Source organism: Rhinoderma darwinii, chromosome 2 (assembly GCF_050947455.1).
Source record: "Rhinoderma darwinii isolate aRhiDar2 chromosome 2, aRhiDar2.hap1, whole genome shotgun sequence".
Classification (NCBI taxonomy): Eukaryota; Metazoa; Chordata; class Amphibia; order Anura; family Rhinodermatidae; genus Rhinoderma; species Rhinoderma darwinii.
Genome location: NC_134688.1, coordinates 49,417,173 through 49,437,045, shown reverse-complemented (window position 1 = coordinate 49,437,045; position 19,873 = coordinate 49,417,173). Strand labels below are relative to the sequence as shown.

Genomic DNA, 19,873 nt, shown 5'->3' with positions numbered 1-19,873 from the left:
TCAGCCTAAGTGAACTCCCTGTAATCTCCTGTTCCCACCTTTCTTTTATATTAGCAGTTTTTAATCTTAATGCTGGGACAATGGGGACCCTGAGGCCTCTGGGAACTATCTTGTTCTTTAAATAGTTTTCCAGACTCTGGATCTCCCACCAACTTCTAGTATAATCTTTATGCAATCTATTAAGGTTTTTAAAGGTAGATTTAAGAGACGCACCCTGAACTGTATACACCAGTTCACATTCAGAAAAAACGCTTTTAGCCTCACTCATCCACCCTTCTGTGTTTAAATCTGAGAGTGCAAAGGCTGCCATACCCAGATAAAACGAAATTATTACTGTATAAATCAAATATAGTTTCACTGTAGAGTTAGATAGAAATCTAATTGTGCTCCCACAATATAAAGAAATTTAATTATAAGGTTCACTGAAATAACAACTGAGTAAAAAGATATCTTTAATAGTAACTAGTTTAAAAACAGGGGTAGTACACCACTGTGACATAAGCCCCACCGTGAAAGTTAAAAAATGTATTAAACAAAGACACTGAGTTATTATGATACCTATATCTCTGTGTTTAAACGATATTGGTAGGAATCAGCATATACCCAGGGCACAACAGTAGTACAAACCCTAATTGAAGCATAGGTGTCCGACAGACTCGGAACTCCTAACGCTGGGTGTAACACAATATAATTGTCCCCAATGCACACATTCCATAGACATAAAACGACCCTACGCGTTTCAGATACTCATCCTCAGGGGTCCGTATCTTGGTAACTCTGGCCTCATCACCAGCGATATTAGTATTCAACAGCGGATATTCCGCTGTGCGTCACGGGAAGATGCACGTATCGATGTCAACGGCATACTTCATTGCAGGCGCTAGGTTACTATAAACGCTAAACTCCACCCATCGTTTTCGGCGGCAACACATGAATTGACCAATCACAGCACCCTCTCGATTCGTGACACCTGCCCATGTGACCCCCCGCCGTCAGCTGACAGCCAGGGGTCATCATCGGCCGCATCATACCGAACGCGCAGGCGCAGTGGAAGCCAAGGACGTATCGCCCGGACTGCCAACCACGAGGAGGTAAGCGCTAAAAGATGATGTGTTATAAGTATATCTTGCGGGACAGTATAACACCGCAAGTAGGCAATCTCACAAAGCAACTCAAGAGTAAATAAACACATATGAGGTGGACGAAGTTGCTGAAGTCCCTATTCCTTAGAAAAACTGACAAAACGATCTCTTTATGTGTTGGCTAATCAGTATAGCCATCTCAAATAAGTAATGCAAAATGCAGATAAACACTCACCCACCCCAAGGTAAACCACCTATAGGGGGATGGTATCACACATTTAGATAAAACATGTATAATTAGTCTGCTCATTTAAACCTGCTGGTTGTATACATTCCAGTCTATGGATCCATTGCGCTTCCTTCCGTAAAATCAGGTTGTCCCAGTCCCCTCCTCTTTTGGGGGGTCTGACAAGTTCAATTGCTTGAAACTTTAACACTGCTGCCTGGCCTTGGTGTTTCGCATGCACGTGCTTAGATATTGGGGTGTCCCTACCATGGATGATATCTCCAACATGCTCCCTAATACGACGACGAAATTGTCGTGCTGTTTTACCCACATAATTTAGGGGGCATGGGCATGTGATTAGGTAAACTACTCCCGCTGTCTTGCAATTGACATAATCCCGAATATTGTATTCTCTCTGTGTGACAACACTGGTAAAACTATTCCCTTTAAGAATGAAATCACAGGCTTTACAGCTACCACATCTGAAAGTACCTGGTATTCGTCTATCCAGCCATGTACCCCTAGGTGAAATGGGGTCGAAACAGCTGTGCATGACTCTGTCCCTTATATTTTTCCCTCTCCGATACGTGACAGATGGCCTCTGTGTGATCTGATCTACCAAATCTATATCAGAACTGAGAATACGCCAATACCTATTCAGTATCTGCATAATGTCATTTTGTTTTGAGTCATAGGTGCCTATGAGTCTGGTAACTTGTTCTTCTTTCCGTTTTTTAGGGACCAGGAGACATTGCCTATCTGCATCCCTTGCTCCCTCATAGGCCTTCCTAATAACACTCTCGGGGAAGCCTCTATCCTTCAATCTTGTTTTGAGTTCCTGGGCCTGGCACTCAAAATCACCCATAGAGCTACAATTCCTGCGTACTCTCATGAATTGGCCTTTCGGAATGCCACGTTTGAGGGAATAGGGATGACAGCTATTCCATTGCAAAAAACTATTAGTTGCTGTTTCTTTCCTATGTACCTTAGTGCGGATTGTACCTCCTTCCGTTTTTGTGATTTTCAAGTCTAAAAAAGACAGTTCAAACTCACTGATCTCACATGTAAACCTAAGTCCTACATCATTTTTGTTGAGGGCTGCTACGAACCTATGGAACTCATCTGCTGTAGAGTTCCAGAGAATCAGCACGTCATCAATATATCTAATCCATAATCCAACGGATGAAGTCCAATTGACAAATTTGTCCCCAAAAACAATTGTCTCCTCCCACCAGCCAAGAAATAAATGCATCAGAGAACACATTATTAGAAAAGGGACTTTCCTTTGTCCCCACAGTTAAATTTGACTCTTTCTCGTGGATAAAAGATCTTAATTTATTTGCTCGTAAACTCAAATGGATCAAATTTGTCAAACACCACAATAGGAAAAAATGTATGGAACTAGGGTTGGAAGAGTCTGATATGGAAGGCCTTGCAGCCTTGGAGGGGCTATTAGAGGAATCTGGAAGAACTCCAGGTCTAGGTCCCTTTACCAACCTAAAAATGAAGAGTAGAAAGCTGCCACCTATAGGAGATTTTACCAATGTGGATTTATTTGTGGATATGGTGGGAGATGAGATCAAAAATCTTAGTCAGGACAGTAGGGGCATGGATAACAACTTGTCTTGGTCCGAACGACTAGCTCTGACCACTCTAGAGAAAAAACAGAACATCGTTTTAAAAGCATCTGATAAAGGTGGGAACATTGTGATCATGAGTAGGGATGATTATAAAAAAATGTGTGAGGACATATTGTTTAACCATAACTGTTACACCATTTTAAAGGATAACCCCACAGCACTATTCAAGAAGGAGTTGCTGAGCATTCTGAGTGATGCAAAGAGCAGATCCTTGATTAGTGCAGGAGAGTTTGGGTTCCTATACCCACAATTTCCTGTTATGGCGTGTTTCTATAGCCTGCCCAAAATCCACAAAGGGTATCCTCCCTTACGTGGCAGACCCATTGTTTCAGGCATTAATAATTTAACTCAAAATGTGAGTACTTATGTTGATCAGGTGTTGCGCCCTTTTGTCTTAAGTCTTACATCATATGTACGTGACACCATGGATGTCTTGAAACAGATTGATGGTATTTCTCTGGAGAAAGATACAATCCTGGCTAGTCTGGATGTTGAGGCGTTGTATTCATCCATACCTCACAAATGTGGTTATAAAGCGATCGAGTATTATTTGGGATCAAGAGGTACACAGTTTGCTGCCCATAACCAATTTGTTTTGCAGTTATTACAGTTTGTTCTTGAAAAAAACATATTTATTTTTGAAGATAAGATCTTTCATCAGCAATGTGGTACTGCAATGGGGAGTCCTGCTGCTCCCACCTATGCAAATTTATTTCTTGGCTGGTGGGAGGAGACAATTGTTTTTGGGGACAAATTTGTCAATTGGACTTCATCCGTTGGATTATGGATTAGATATATTGATGACGTGCTGATTCTCTGGAACTCTACAGCAGATGAGTTCCATAGGTTCGTAGCAGCCCTCAACAAAAATGATGTAGGACTTAGGTTTACATGTGAGATCAGTGAGTTTGAACTGTCTTTTTTAGACTTGAAAATCACAAAAACGGAAGGAGGTACAATCCGCACTAAGGTACATAGGAAAGAAACAGCAACTAATAGTTTTTTGCAATGGAATAGCTGTCATCCCTATTCCCTCAAACGTGGCATTCCGAAAGGCCAATTCATGAGAGTACGCAGGAATTGTAGCTCTATGGGTGATTTTGAGTGCCAGGCCCAGGAACTCAAAACAAGATTGAAGGATAGAGGCTTCCCCGAGAGTGTTATTAGGAAGGCCTATGAGGGAGCAAGGGATGCAGATAGGCAATGTCTCCTGGTCCCTAAAAAACGGAAAGAAGAACAAGTTACCAGACTCATAGGCACCTATGACTCAAAACAAAATGACATTATGCAGATACTGAATAGGTATTGGCGTATTCTCAGTTCTGATATAGATTTGGTAGATCAGATCACACAGAGGCCATCTGTCACGTATCGGAGAGGGAAAAATATAAGGGACAGAGTCATGCACAGCTGTTTCGACCCCATTTCACCTAGGGGTACATGGCTGGATAGACGAATACCAGGTACTTTCAGATGTGGTAGCTGTAAAGCCTGTGATTTCATTCTTAAAGGGAATAGTTTTACCAGTGTTGTCACACAGAGAGAATACAATATTCGGGATTATGTCAATTGCAAGACAGCGGGAGTAGTTTACCTAATCACATGCCCATGCCCCCTAAATTATGTGGGTAAAACAGCACGACAATTTCGTCGTCGTATTAGGGAGCATGTTGGAGATATCATCCATGGTAGGGACACCCCAATATCTAAGCACGTGCATGCGAAACACCAAGGCCAGGCAGCAGTGTTAAAGTTTCAAGCAATTGAACTTGTCAGACCCCCCAAAAGAGGAGGGGACTGGGACAACCTGATTTTACGGAAGGAAGCGCAATGGATCCATAGACTGGAATGTATACAACCAGCAGGTTTAAATGAGCAGACTAATTATACATGTTTTATCTAAATGTGTGATACCATCCCCCTATAGGTGGTTTACCTTGGGGTGGGTGAGTGTTTATCTGCATTTTGCATTACTTATTTGAGATGGCTATACTGATTAGCCAACACATAAAGAGATCGTTTTGTCAGTTTTTCTAAGGAATAGGGACTTCAGCAACTTCGTCCACCTCATATGTGTTTATTTACTCTTGAGTTGCTTTGTGAGATTGCCTACTTGCGGTGTTATACTGTCCCGCAAGATATACTTATAACACATCATCTTTTAGCGCTTACCTCCTCGTGGTTGGCAGTCCGGGCGATACGTCCTTGGCTTCCACTGCGCCTGCGCGTTCGGTATGATGCGGCCGATGATGACCCCTGGCTGTCAGCTGACGGCGGGGGGTCACATGGGCAGGTGTCACGAATCGAGAGGGTGCTGTGATTGGTCAATTCATGTGTTGCCGCCGAAAACGATGGGTGGAGTTTAGCATTTATAGTAACCTAGCGCCTGCAATGAAGTATGCCGTTGACATCGATACGTGCATCTTCCCGTGACGCACAGCGGAATATCCGCTGTTGAATACTAATATCGCTGGTGATGAGGCCAGAGTTACCAAGATACGGACCCCTGAGGATGAGTATCTGAAACGCGTAGGGTCGTTTTATGTCTATGGAATGTGTGCATTGGGGACAATTATATTGTGTTACACCCAGCGTTAGGAGTTCCGAGTCTGTCGGACACCTATGCTTCAATTAGGGTTTGTACTACTGTTGTGCCCTGGGTATATGCTGATTCCTACCAATATCGTTTAAACACAGAGATATAGGTATCATAATAACTCAGTGTCTTTGTTTAATACATTTTTTAACTTTCACGGTGGGGCTTATGTCACAGTGGTGTACTACCCCTGTTTTTAAACTAGTTACTATTAAAGATATCTTTTTACTCAGTTGTTATTTCAGTGAACCTTATAATTAAATTTCTTTATATTGTGGGAGCACAATTAGATTTCTATCTAACTCTACAGTGAAACTATATTTGATTTATACAGTAATAATTTCGTTTTATCTGGGTATGGCAGCCTTTGCACTCTCAGATTTAAACACAGAAGGGTGGATGAGTGAGGCTAAAAGCGTTTTTTCTGAATGTGAACTGGTGTATACAGTTCAGGGTGCGTCTCTTAAATCTACCTTTAAAAACCTTAATAGATTGCATAAAGATTATACTAGAAGTTGGTGGGAGATCCAGAGTCTGGAAAACTATTTAAAGAACAAGATAGTTCCCAGAGGCCTCAGGGTCCCCATTGTCCCAGCATTAAGATTAAAAACTGCTAATATAAAAGAAAGGTGGGAACAGGAGATTACAGGGAGTTCACTTAGGCTGATGCAGATTTTGGTAGAGGAAGAAAAAATTCAGTTCGACTCTATTAGTGCTGAGCTTAAAAAAGAGATTGAGGCAGCCAAGTCCTTGGTGGATACCCCTGGTTTTGATAAACGGGATAAAATCCTCCAACAAACTTTAGAGAGGTTCACCAATCATCTAAAGGAACGTAAACACTTCCAATTCCAGAGAGACCTACAGGAATTTAGGGAGAAAAAAGCGTATGATTTTGTCCATACACAACAACAACAATATCAACAGACTAATAGGGGGCCGAGGGAATCTGACCCTTCCACATCAGAGAGTGAAACCACAGACTCTGAAAGAGTGGGCCCATTTTTCGGTGGTAGCGGTGGGAAACAAAAATTTAGGGGAGGAGCTAGAGGTAGAAATAGGGGCCGTGGTAGAGCCTCTTCTAATAGTGGCAACAATTTTTTAGCCAACAATCCTCCCATTTCCCGCTATATGCTGAGGGGACAAAAGGATTAGTGAAGGGAAAAAATATGGATAGGCTACAAATTATTAACCTATCTGAATACAAATTGAGTGCATCAGAGAACACATTATTAGAAAAGGGACTTTCCTTTGTCCCCACAGTTAAATTTGACTCTTTCTCGTGGATAAAAGATCTTAATTTATTTGCTCGTAAACTCAAATGGATCAAATTTTTCAAACACCACAATAGGAAAAAATGTATGGAACTAGGGTTGGAAGAGTCTGATATGGAAGGCCTTGCAGCCTTGGAGGGGCTATTAGAGGAATCTGGAAGAACTCCAGGTCTAGGTCCCTTTACCAACCTAAAAATGAAGAGTAGAAAGCTGCCACCTATAGGAGATTTTACCAATGTGGATTTATTTGTGGATATGGTGGGAGATGAGATCAAAAATCTTAGTCAGGACAGTAGGGGCATGGATAACAACTTGTCTTGGTCCGAACGACTAGCTCTGACCACTCTAGAGAAAAAACAGAACATCGTTTTAAAAGCATCTGATAAAGGTGGGAACATTGTGATCATGAGTAGGGATGATTATAAAAAAATGTGTGAGGACATATTGTTTAACCATAACTGTTACACCATTTTAAAGGATAACCCCACAGCACTATTCAAGAAGGAGTTGCTGAGCATTCTGAGTGATGCAAAGAGCAGATCCTTGATTAGTGCAGGAGAGTTTGGGTTCCTATACCCACAATTTCCTGTTATGGCGTGTTTCTATAGCCTGCCCAAAATCCACAAAGGGTATCCTCCCTTACGTGGCAGACCCATTGTTTCAGGCATTAATAATTTAACTCAAAATGTGAGTACTTATGTTGATCAGGTGTTGCGCCCTTTTGTCTTAAGTCTTACATCATATGTACGTGACACCATGGATGTCTTGAAACAGATTGATGGTATTTCTCTGGAGAAAGATACAATCCTGGCTAGTCTGGATGTTGAGGCGTTGTATTCATCCATACCTCACAAATGTGGTTATAAAGCGATCGAGTATTATTTGGGATCAAGAGGTACACAGTTTGCTGCCCATAACCAATTTGTTTTGCAGTTATTACAGTTTGTTCTTGAAAAAAACATATTTATTTTTGAAGATAAGATCTTTCATCAGCAATGTGGTACTGCAATGGGGAGTCCTGCTGCTCCCACCTATGCAAATTTATTTCTTGGCTGGTGGGAGGAGACAATTGTTTTTGGGGACAAATTTGTCAATTGGACTTCATCCGTTGGATTATGGATTAGATATATTGATGACGTGCTGATTCTCTGGAACTCTACAGCAGATGAGTTCCATAGGTTCGTAGCAGCCCTCAACAAAAATGATGTAGGACTTAGGTTTACATGTGAGATCAGTGAGTTTGAACTGTCTTTTTTAGACTTGAAAATCACAAAAACGGAAGGAGGTACAATCCGCACTAAGGTACATAGGAAAGAAACAGCAACTAATAGTTTTTTGCAATGGAATAGCTGTCATCCCTATTCCCTCAAACGTGGCATTCCGAAAGGCCAATTCATGAGAGTACGCAGGAATTGTAGCTCTATGGGTGATTTTGAGTGCCAGGCCCAGGAACTCAAAACAAGATTGAAGGATAGAGGCTTCCCCGAGAGTGTTATTAGGAAGGCCTATGAGGGAGCAAGGGATGCAGATAGGCAATGTCTCCTGGTCCCTAAAAAACGGAAAGAAGAACAAGTTACCAGACTCATAGGCACCTATGACTCAAAACAAAATGACATTATGCAGATACTGAATAGGTATTGGCGTATTCTCAGTTCTGATATAGATTTGGTAGATCAGATCACACAGAGGCCATCTGTCACGTATCGGAGAGGGAAAAATATAAGGGACAGAGTCATGCACAGCTGTTTCGACCCCATTTCACCTAGGGGTACATGGCTGGATAGACGAATACCAGGTACTTTCAGATGTGGTAGCTGTAAAGCCTGTGATTTCATTCTTAAAGGGAATAGTTTTACCAGTGTTGTCACACAGAGAGAATACAATATTCGGGATTATGTCAATTGCAAGACAGCGGGAGTAGTTTACCTAATCACATGCCCATGCCCCCTAAATTATGTGGGTAAAACAGCACGACAATTTCGTCGTCGTATTAGGGAGCATGTTGGAGATATCATCCATGGTAGGGACACCCCAATATCTAAGCACGTGCATGCGAAACACCAAGGCCAGGCAGCAGTGTTAAAGTTTCAAGCAATTGAACTTGTCAGACCCCCCAAAAGAGGAGGGGACTGGGACAACCTGATTTTACGGAAGGAAGCGCAATGGATCCATAGACTGGAATGTATACAACCAGCAGGTTTAAATGAGCAGACTAATTATACATGTTTTATCTAAATGTGTGATACCATCCCCCTATAGGTGGTTTACCTTGGGGTGGGTGAGTGTTTATCTGCATTTTGCATTACTTATTTGAGATGGCTATACTGATTAGCCAACACATAAAGAGATCGTTTTGTCAGTTTTTCTAAGGAATAGGGACTTCAGCAACTTCGTCCACCTCATATGTGTTTATTTACTCTTGAGTTGCTTTGTGAGATTGCCTACTTGCGGTGTTATACTGTCCCGCAAGATATACTTATAACACATCATCTTTTAGCGCTTACCTCCTCGTGGTTGGCAGTCCGGGCGATACGTCCTTGGCTTCCACTGCGCCTGCGCGTTCGGTATGATGCGGCCGATGATGACCCCTGGCTGTCAGCTGACGGCGGGGGGTCACATGGGCAGGTGTCACGAATCGAGAGGGTGCTGTGATTGGTCAATTCATGTGTTGCCGCCGAAAACGATGGGTGGAGTTTAGCGTTTATAGTAACCTAGCGCCTGCAATGAAGTATGCCGTTGACATCAATACGTGCATCTTCCCGTGACGCACAGCGGAATATCCGCTGTTGAATACTAATATCGCTGGTGATGAGGCCAGAGTTACCAAGATACGGACCCCTGAGGATGAGTATCTGAAACGCGTAGGGTCGTTTTATGTCTATGGAATGTGTGCATTGGGGACAATTATATTGTGTTACACCCAGCGTTAGGAGTTCCGAGTCTGTCGGACACCTATGCTTCAATTAGGGTTTGTACTACTGTTGTGCCCTGGGTATATGCTGATTCCTACCAATATCGTTTAAACACAGAGATATAGGTATCATAATAACTCAGTGTCTTTGTTTAATACATTTTTTAACTTTCACGGTGGGGCTTATGTCACAGTGGTGTACTACCCCTGTTTTTAAACTAGTTACTATTAAAGATATCTTTTTACTCAGTTGTTATTTCAGTGAACCTTATGTTCTGATCTCAGACACAAATGTAGCAAAAATATTAATGTCTGCCAAAAAAAGGAAACCAACAAAACATCCCTTGGTTGAACTTGATGGACACGTGTTTTTCGTTCCATTTTGCTTATGGGCAAAATAAGTATTTACTAACACAGACATGTCAAAAAATATGAAAGGTCTTTCTTAAGTGAGAAAACCCTTTTACACATCATCAAAAGTCGGATTAGTGGATATTCAGCACCTGTTACCTCCACAGCCCATACGAAATAATACATAATGACTACTCAGTGTAAGGCCTGATTTATACGAGCGTGTGCGTTTTGCGCACGCAAAAAACGTGGCGTTTTGCGTGCGCAAAAGGCACTTAACAGCTGCGTGTGTCAACAGTGCATGATGCGCGGCTGTGTGATTTTCGCGCAGCCGCCATCATTTTGACATTCCGTTTGGATGTTTGTAAACAGAAAAGCACGTGGTGCTTTTCTGTTTACATTCAGAGTTTGACAGCTGTTGCGCGAATCACGCGCGTCCCCCGGAAGTGCTTCCGTGCGGCATGCGTGGTTTTCACGCACCCATTAAATTCAATGGGTGCGTGATCCGCAAAAAACGGCAAAATATAGAACATGTCGCGAGTTTTACGCTGCGGACTCACGCTGCGCAAAACTCACGGACTGTCTGCACTGCCCCATAGACTAATTTAGGTGCGTATGACACGCGTGAAAAGCACGCGCGTCGCACGCGCGTATATTATGCTCGTGTAAATGATGTCTAATACATGGTCACTTTCGCTCTTCACAAAATTCTCCAGAATTCCCGGTTATTTCAGAGGTTAGTTCTAAATCAATATTTATAGGGGTTTTCCCATTGATGGCATATCACTAAGCTGTTACCCCTGCTGTTCTAGTGATCTGCGGGCGTCACAGCTGAACCCCACCGATCAAACCTTCCTAGTATGTCCTAGAGATATGCCATCCATTTCTTAAGTGGAGAAAACACTTTAAAATAGATCTTACATAAAAGACTTCCAGACAATTCATCCGTAATTATGGACAATAATTACGGACCCATTCATATCTATAAGCTACAGACACCTTTGCGTATTTTTACGGATGGGTGTCTGTGCCGTAGAAATTATAGAACCTGTCCCTTTTTTGTCCGTAATTACGGCATGGACTCCGCTAGAAGTCTATGGGCGCTTCCGTAATTACGGAAATATGTTAATTAAGTTGAAAATACGGTCGTGTGCATGGGGCTTCACTCCACAGTGATGTACACAGTCACTATCAATGTCCTCAAATCTTTTCATAATTCCCATACATTTCAATGGAGAGTGATCACTTGATGGAGACCCTGTAACTATAAGGCTCTGTGCTCATGGCAGTATTATGGCTCTGTGCAGGATGGATCCCGTCCTGGGAGATCAGAAAAGAACAAAGGTTATCCTGATCCCGTCCTTGGCACTAAATATATGGCTTCGTCAGGGAGACATAATATGGCCATTTGCACAAAGCCTACTAATAGGGCCAAATTAGAAAAGTTTAGGAAAAATTAAACAGAATTAAAAAAAAAAAAAAAGAAAAAACATGCTTATGTGACCATAACAAATCTTAGGGCTCATGCACATGGCAAAGCTCTCCAAACAGATGACGGCACACAAAGTCCCTACGGGTCAATATTACAAACCTGTAGGCACAATTTGATTTTCCTTATGAAACCTCAATGAGGCCCAGTACTCACTCATAGAATCAAGGTTTGTTGGAGAGAATATCTCAGTAATACGGTATGCAATGGCGCGTACTACCAACTTTTTTTTTCTCGAGGATTCTGTGTCAATCAGTGAGGAAAAAACCTCAATGTGCTGCCACATAAACTTAGAGGCACACAGAGTATGAGCCCATATAATTATATGGGTACCATATTACAGATCCCTGTAACATTTCTGCGGATTGCACCCTTTGCATTGAAAAGGGTAAAATCCACAGTATTCTTTGGCGAATCCGCATCGAAATTCACATGTAAAATATGCAGATTTTGCAGCAGATTCGCTGCGGCTAAATCCTTGTGAATCCACCCTAATATGGCAATGGGCATAAACTCTAATTTTGTATATTACATGTAATGCGTATCATTGCCTGTGCTTGACTGGTACCGACTTATGCAGAGTTTAGCACTTTTCTGTATAAAGTCTCGAAGTCGAAGGTATATTTTTTTTACATGATATACTTTATTGGGTTTCATATATGTCTCTTTTCCCACAGGACAATTCTCTGCATTTGCATTCTTCTCAAAATGTGACAGTAAATGCAAGAAACTCCGAGGGGCAGATCACGGGCAGATTGACAGTGGGTAAGTCAACATTGGGGGGTTAAATCACATTGATCCTTGTGAAGCAAATCTGAAAAAAAGTTGCATTGTGATGTAGCAGCAGCAGCGTGCAATTTTGTTGCTGCAACACTCCGAGTGAGAAAAAAATCACTATTAATGTTTCTGTACAACCCCAACATTAGTGATGGCCTCAGGATGATAATTATAAGTAGACTATGTCTCTGGAAAGAATATGCTTACTGTACAAAATAATTAGGAACCAAATATCTCAATAAAACAACATATTCCTTGACAGCATATTTCAGGGTAATGTTCCATATATTTAGATAGAAGTCTAGGATTGATTAAACAGCAAAAACTTGCATACTCTCCAAATGACTATGTATTAGTCATATATTTACTGTAGATCATTATAAGATGAAAGTATACTCAATTGTGCTGCTATAAATGAGAAATATTGGACAGATGATGTACAGGAAACATTAGGAGAGCATTAAACACAAAAAGACTACGGATGTAAGTAAAAAAATTAACTTGTGAGCATTCTGTGGACTCGTATTTATTACAATATAAAATTATGGCTTATTTTAAAAGGGTTGTCAGGTGTAGAGATCCCATTTTCAAATACCCTATTAGGGAATTCTAAGTTAAAGGGAATGTATTGTCAGAAAAGTACCTGTTTAAATAAAGATTTCTGTTAAATATATTTTCTAAAAAATATTTGATGTTTTTTTCTAATTTTCCATTTCATTATCTATATTAAAAAAAAAAACAAAACTTGAAATCGTGCAGTTTTCACCCTAGCCACTGAGCCTCAGAATAGACTGACACTTCCTGTTCTTTAGAGATCACTTCTAAGCAGCCATCTCATTATCATCACAGGCAGGATTACAATCACTGGTAACACCTCTATATACATAATACAGGATCCATCATTGACAATAGGTGATGACCACAGCTCCTCTCCTCCACCTCCCTGCACAATGACTTCTGCACAGGTCACAGAGCATGCCTAAAAAACTCTCCCATAGAAGTCAATGGGTCAGCTTCAGACTTTTGTTTCCTATGGTCTGTGTGACTGCTGTATAGTGTATCTCTAAATGCTTTAAACAGCCGCTCAGACAGGATAGCTGCCCCCATAATCATGTACAGAAAATTTTATTTAAAAAAATCTACATTTTAAATAAAACAGATTAGAAAAAAATATTATGTATCAGTATCATGTTTTAATTAGTAAAAAATAGTATAGGTGATACATTCCCTTTAATAGAGGGTGGTCCCCCGTTGTGGACCCTCATCTATTAGCCAGAGGGGAGAGCAGCAACAAAGAGTGATTTTTCGCTCTGAAGGACCAAGCACATCTTTGAATAAATTTTAATCAGAACTGTGTAATGTTTAATTTTACCTATGGGGGCACTGCAGGGGAAGTGAACACTTGGGTTGTCATTCAACTAAAGTCTAATTTTCCTGGTAGTTTTTTGTTTTTTTGTATATTTATCTGCAGCCCCTGACATTCCACATCTAGGCCTTATCTGCTGCTGAGTCGGGTGGAAAATAAAACATTTTTTTTCTGTTTCTTAAAAAGTACCTATCACCCTATCTCTCATATTTCAAAAACTGTAATCCACACAAAAAATAAATACATCTTATATATTTATATATATATATATATATATATATATATATATATATATATATATATATATATATATATATAGTTAGAATAAAAATCAATACCGTATATATTCTAACTATAACTGCTTTTTTTTTTTTTTTTAAAGTGCTTTATATGTCGCAAGGACCTTATGCAAATGACCCAACTTCCCCACAAGAGTTGGGTCTGAACTTCCGGACAAAGGGCAAAGGGCTACTGGCATGGCTAGTGGTGCTCGCAGCATGCCCAACAGTGCTCCCATAAACTCCCACAGCAGCATACAATGTCAGAACCGTGAGATGTCACTAGTTATCAAAAGATCCCGCCGCTCTAACTAAAAGAGCGCTGCCTAGAGCATTTATGTAACAGTTATCGCTATATGGTTAAGTATACACTGATAACTGCTATATAAATGTTTTAGACTTCGCTTTTTTAGTCAAAGCCGCGAGATCTCGCAATAGGCACAGCCTGATAAACGGCCTGTCAGTTTAATACTGGCAGTCAATAATGCTTTGGTATACTGGGGATACCGAAGCATCATTTAAGTGATCAAAAGATCGCATTGTGAACTCCCCTAGTAGGACTAAAAAAATAATTCAATAAAGTTTATAAAAAATAAAAAGTAACAAAGAATAAACCCATTTTTGTTTGCATAAAAAGTGGCTTTAATAGTAGTATTAAGTAAGTATTAATAAAAAAAGTATTAATAAAAAAATACACATACAGGTTTTGCCACAATCATAATGACCCGAATAATAAAGTTGACACGTTATTTAAGCCGCAATGAACGACAATTAAAAAGGACAAAAACTAACGGCGGAATAGGCTTATTTTCAATTACCCCCTCCCAGAAAAAAAAGGAATCAATGATCTATATGTAGCACAAAATGGTTCTAAAAAATATGATTTGTGCCCAAAAAAATAAGACAACATACGGCTACATCAATGACAGAAATAAAAAGTTAAAAAATTAAATGTGTTATTATTGTGCAAAAGTAGTAAAACATAAAAAAAACTGAACATATTTGGTATTGCTTTAATCGTGCGACCCATAGAATAAAAGTAGCAAGTTATTTATGACGCACGGTGAACAGTCTAAATTTGAAACGCAAAAAGTAACGGTGGAATTGTCCCTAATAGTCTAACAGAATAGAATACACTCGTACCACATTATAGTATGTATCATGATAATTTTAAGAGTAAATAGAAAATCATTGATTCTAGTTCAGACCTAGGACATGAATGCTATAGAGACAACCGATATTGTTACAATATGGCCCATTGGGCACTGCCAAGCTTACATTGGCTCAATCTGTTTTTATGGTCGTCATGGGCTGTTTAAACCTGTGCAATACGTTCTCTGTCCACAGGAAACATCAAAGTTTATGTGACACATGATAAACAGCAACATTTGTGGGTTGTTGTTAACTGTGCCACAGGCGACAGCAGGCAACACTAACCCTGTAGCACAACCAGTAAACGCATGATTTGGGTTATCCTTTTTTCTGCAATGTGTAAATGGGGCTTCTAAAAGGCATTGGCATAGTTATACATATATTAATGTCTTTTCAGTTTCCGTAGCAGTACAACACGAGCTCCTTATGCCCAAATGTTTTTGAAAGGTAATAATTGAGTTCAGTTCTTCGTGACTTCAAAAAGGCATTAGCTAAATGCCTTTCATATAACATAGAGGTTGTCACGTCTAAACTAAGCATTAAATAGTGATTTCCAAACTCACAAAATAATAGGTCACCTCCTCCTACAATTAGTCTGCAGTCATATGGCAGTTGTATTTAAGTACAGGGAAAAAAGCTTCTAGAAGCAAGCAGGAGATAGTCCTTGACACCACTAGGAGGATTTTACAATTACATTTTCTCTTTTGGGTGGAAGAAGATCAGTTATAATGTTCAGTGGCTTACATAGAAGAGATGGGACTTCATTGCAAAGATCAAAATGGGCCCCTCATTACGGTGCTGGGTTTTGCCATCTAGAACAGAAGGTCCTGGGGTTTATTTTCCCTTCTATGCTCCTTTCCATGACCTTATGTCAATTCCCCACTGGCGAAGGGAGTCCAAAGTTCTCACCAACCAGTAACAAAAAAGAATGAGACCAGTCAAGGCTGCGCCCCATCTCTACCGTAGCAGACGCATGTTCTGCCTCCATGGTACTGTAAGTTTACCGTTGTATGCTGTGCTTCATTAGAATAAATGTTAGATAAACTCATGTAAAACATACTTTTGGGTAAACTTTTTAATTCCTTTCCGACTTCAATCTGTAGATATATGTCCTATCTGCTGATGCCCTGTGTAGCTACGTAGGGCGTATATCTACAGCCCTAATTTTAACCCCTTTAGGACACAGCCTGTTTTGGCCTTGTGGACACAGATCATTTTTTCAAATCAGACATGTGTCATTTTATGTGGTAATAACTCCGGAATGCTTTTGCCTATCCAAGCCATTCTGAGATTGTTTTCTAGTGACATATTGTACTTTATGTTAGTGAAAAAATGTGGTCGATAAGTTCAATATTTATTTGTGAAAAACGTCAAATTTTAGCAAAAATTTGGAAAAATGTGAATTTTTCTAAATTTAAATGTATTTGCTTGTAAAACAAATAGTAATAACACACAAAATAGTTACTAGTCAACATCCCCCATATGTCTACTTTATGTTTGCATAATTTTTTTTACGTACTTATATTTTTCTAGGACGTTACAAGGCTTAGAACTTTAGCAGCAATTTCTCATATTTTCCAGAAAATTTCAATAAGCCATTTTTTCAGGAACCAGTTCAGTTCTGAAGTGGCTTTGAGGGCCTTCTATATTAGAAAGTCCCCATAAATCACCCCATTTTGAAAACTGTACCCCTCAAGGCATTCAAAACCACATTCAGAAAGTATTTTATCCCTTTAGGCGTTTCACAGGAATTAAGGCAAAGTAGATGTAAAGGATCTGCCAGACACAGCTTCTGTGTCGACGCCCGTGGTTAATCAGTCTGCATCTGCTCCTAGGTCTGATAGAGCGACTCGATCTGCTACTACTCAGGCCGGTAGGCTGAGGAGTGGGAGATCCTATCACAGCCTGGTCAGACGGAGCTAGCTCCCGCCCTCGGTCTATTTATAACTTCATTTCCTGCTCTTCCTTTGCCTGTGATTCTGTCTGGTTTCCTGGCTCTGCTGCTCCTGCTAGTACTATTGACTTCTGCTTCAAATTGACCCTGGCTTACTGACTACTCTCCTGCTCTGCGTTTGGTACCTCGTACACTCCTGGTTTGACTTGCTCGTTCACTACTCTTGTTGCTCACGGTGTTGCCGTGGGCAACTGTCCCATTTCCCTTAGCTTCTTTGTACCCTTGTCTGTTTGTCTGTCGTTCACTTATTGAGCGTAGGGACCGTCGCCCAGTTGTACGCCGTCGCCTAGGACGGGCCGTGCAAGTAGGCAGGGACTGAGTGGCGGGTAGATTTGGGCTGTCTCCCTGTCTGTCTCCCTACCCAGTCATTACAGTAGAGGTGAAATTTACAAATTTCATTTTTTTTTGCCGAAATTCATTTGTAATAAAAAAAAATCTGTAACACAGAAGGTTTTACCAGAGAAGCGAAACTCAATATTTATTGCCCAGATTCTGCAGATTTTAGAAATATCTCACATGTGGCCCTAGTGTCCTAATGGACTGAAACACCTCAGAAGCAAAGGAGCGCCTAGTGGATTTTGGGGCCACCTTTTTTTAGGAATATATTTTAGGCACCATGTCAGGTTTGAAGAGGACTTGTGGTACCTAAACAGTCGAAACTCCCCAATAGTGACCCCATTTTGGAAGCTACACCCTTCAAGGCATTTTTCTAGGGGTATACCTTGCATTTTGACCCCACAGTTTTTTTGCAGAATTTAGTGGAATTAGTCTGTGAAGATGAAAATCACCTATTTTTCTGTGGAAACATAGATTTTTTTCATTTTTATAAGGAATAAAGGAGAAAAAACACCCCAACATTTGTAAAGCAATTTCTACTGATTATGGCAATACCCCATATGTGGTCATAAACTGATGTTTGGACCCACAGCAGGGCTCAGGAGGGAAGGAGCGCCTTTTGGATTTTGGAGCGCAGATTTTGCTGGATTGGTTTTCAGTGCCATGTAGGGTTTGCAACGCCCCGGAGGAACCAAAACAGTGGAAATCCCCCAAAAGTGACCATATTTTGGAAACTACACCCCTCAAGGAATATTTCTAGGGGTATAGTGAGCATTTTGACCGCACAGGATCTTTTTTAGAGCTATAGTGACCAAAAAACAGCGATTTTGGCGCTTTAAATTCTTTATTTCTTACAGCGTTCACCATGCGCAATAAATTACGTTTTACTTTATTCTCCCGGTCGGTACGATTTTTTTTACGTTTTGCAGCGTTTGCACAATAAAATTACGTTTCTATAAAATAATTTATTTTCTGAGACACCATATTCTGAGCCGTAACTTTTTTATTTTTTTGTCAAAAAAGCTGTGTGAGGTCTTGTTTTTTTGTGGGACGGAATGTAGTTTTTATTGGTACCATTTTGGGGTAAATGTGACTTTTTGATCACTTTTTATTCTATATCTTGGGAGGGGTGGTGACCAAAAAATAGCGATGCTGACATAGTTCTCCATTTATTTTGTTTGCGGCGTTCACCGTGCGGAAAAATTAACATTATAGTTTCATAGTTTGGGTCGTTACGAACACGGTGATACCAAATATGTGTACTTTTTTTTAACGTTTTCATTTTTTCCCTATAATAAATAACTTATTATAGGAAAACAAAAACTTTTATTTTTACACTTTTATAAAACATTTTTATTAACTTTTTTTTAATTTTTACACTTTATTTTTTTGTTTATTAACTTTTATTAACGTTTATTAACTTTATTTTTTTTACCTGCAGCTCTGATCGCTGCTAGAATACATTACACTACCTAGGTAGTGTAATGTATTCCAACTGTCAGTGTGACGTCACCGTCACTCTGACAGTAAGTCTACGAGGGCCAGCCAGAGGTTGGTACTCATAGGCTTCCATACATGGCAGACCCGGAGGCTGTTGCCTGGCCTCCGGATGCCATCACAAGCATCAGCAGCCCCCACAATTGCATGCTGATCTCACAGCGGATCTCCCAGTTCCCGATGCACACCTTGTCGCCGACAGTGTGCATCGGGAACGACACAGTGACTTCCTATCACTCTGACAGGAAGCCTATCAGGACCAACCGAAGGTTGGTCCGGATGGGCTTCCGTCCATGGCAGACACAGAAACCATTGTTTGGCTTCCGTTTGCCATATTAACTATCGGCAAACCCCGCGATTTCGGACAGGGGTCTGCCAATATGCTAGAAACTCATTCACTGAAACTAATTCACCGAAATCAGCGGCAAAGGACCGCTGGCCGGCAAGAGTGGAGTGTCGGTGACAGCTGACCTCCTGGTTCCCGGTGCACTGTCGCCGACAGTGTGCACCGGAAAAAACTCAGTAACTGTACGTCCTCGTGCGGGAAGTAACCTCCCGCAACGACGTAGAGTTACTTACTCGTGTGGGTAGGGGTTAATGGCACATCACGCTGTATTGTGATCTCATATTAAAGACATCAGGCTGACACTCCTGAGGTGACAGGTGAAATGTTCAGCTACCTACCTCCCACAAAAATCACTACAGTGTACAAAGGGAGCGTTGTGTTTAGTACTGGGACCCGACGCAGGAAGCATAATGCACCCATGTAATTATGTGCCTATATCATGCCAAATATGTTAACCACACAAATATTTAAGCATCCCTATTTTTTGTCTCTCCTGCTCTTATCCGCATACAATAAAAAGATTTTTACATAGGTATTTTGCACCTGTTTACAGATTTTTTTATATATCCCATACCACATGTAAATATGATTAAAGTTCGTT

General features: G+C 40.6%; 1 protein-coding gene across 6 annotated transcripts in view; it reads left to right on the top strand.

Annotated features, from left to right (window-relative positions):
* SGCG (sarcoglycan gamma) overlaps positions 1 to 19,873 on the top strand; it is a 279,818-nt gene that overhangs the window by 194,904 nt on the left and 65,041 nt on the right. For all 6 annotated transcript variants that reach the window (XM_075850001.1, XM_075850000.1, XM_075850004.1 and 3 more), the window contains exon 4: positions 12,244 to 12,331. In XM_075850001.1, the coding sequence (XP_075706116.1) occupies positions 12,244 to 12,331 (88 nt within the window). The remainder of the gene's footprint in view (positions 1 to 12,243; positions 12,332 to 19,873) is intronic.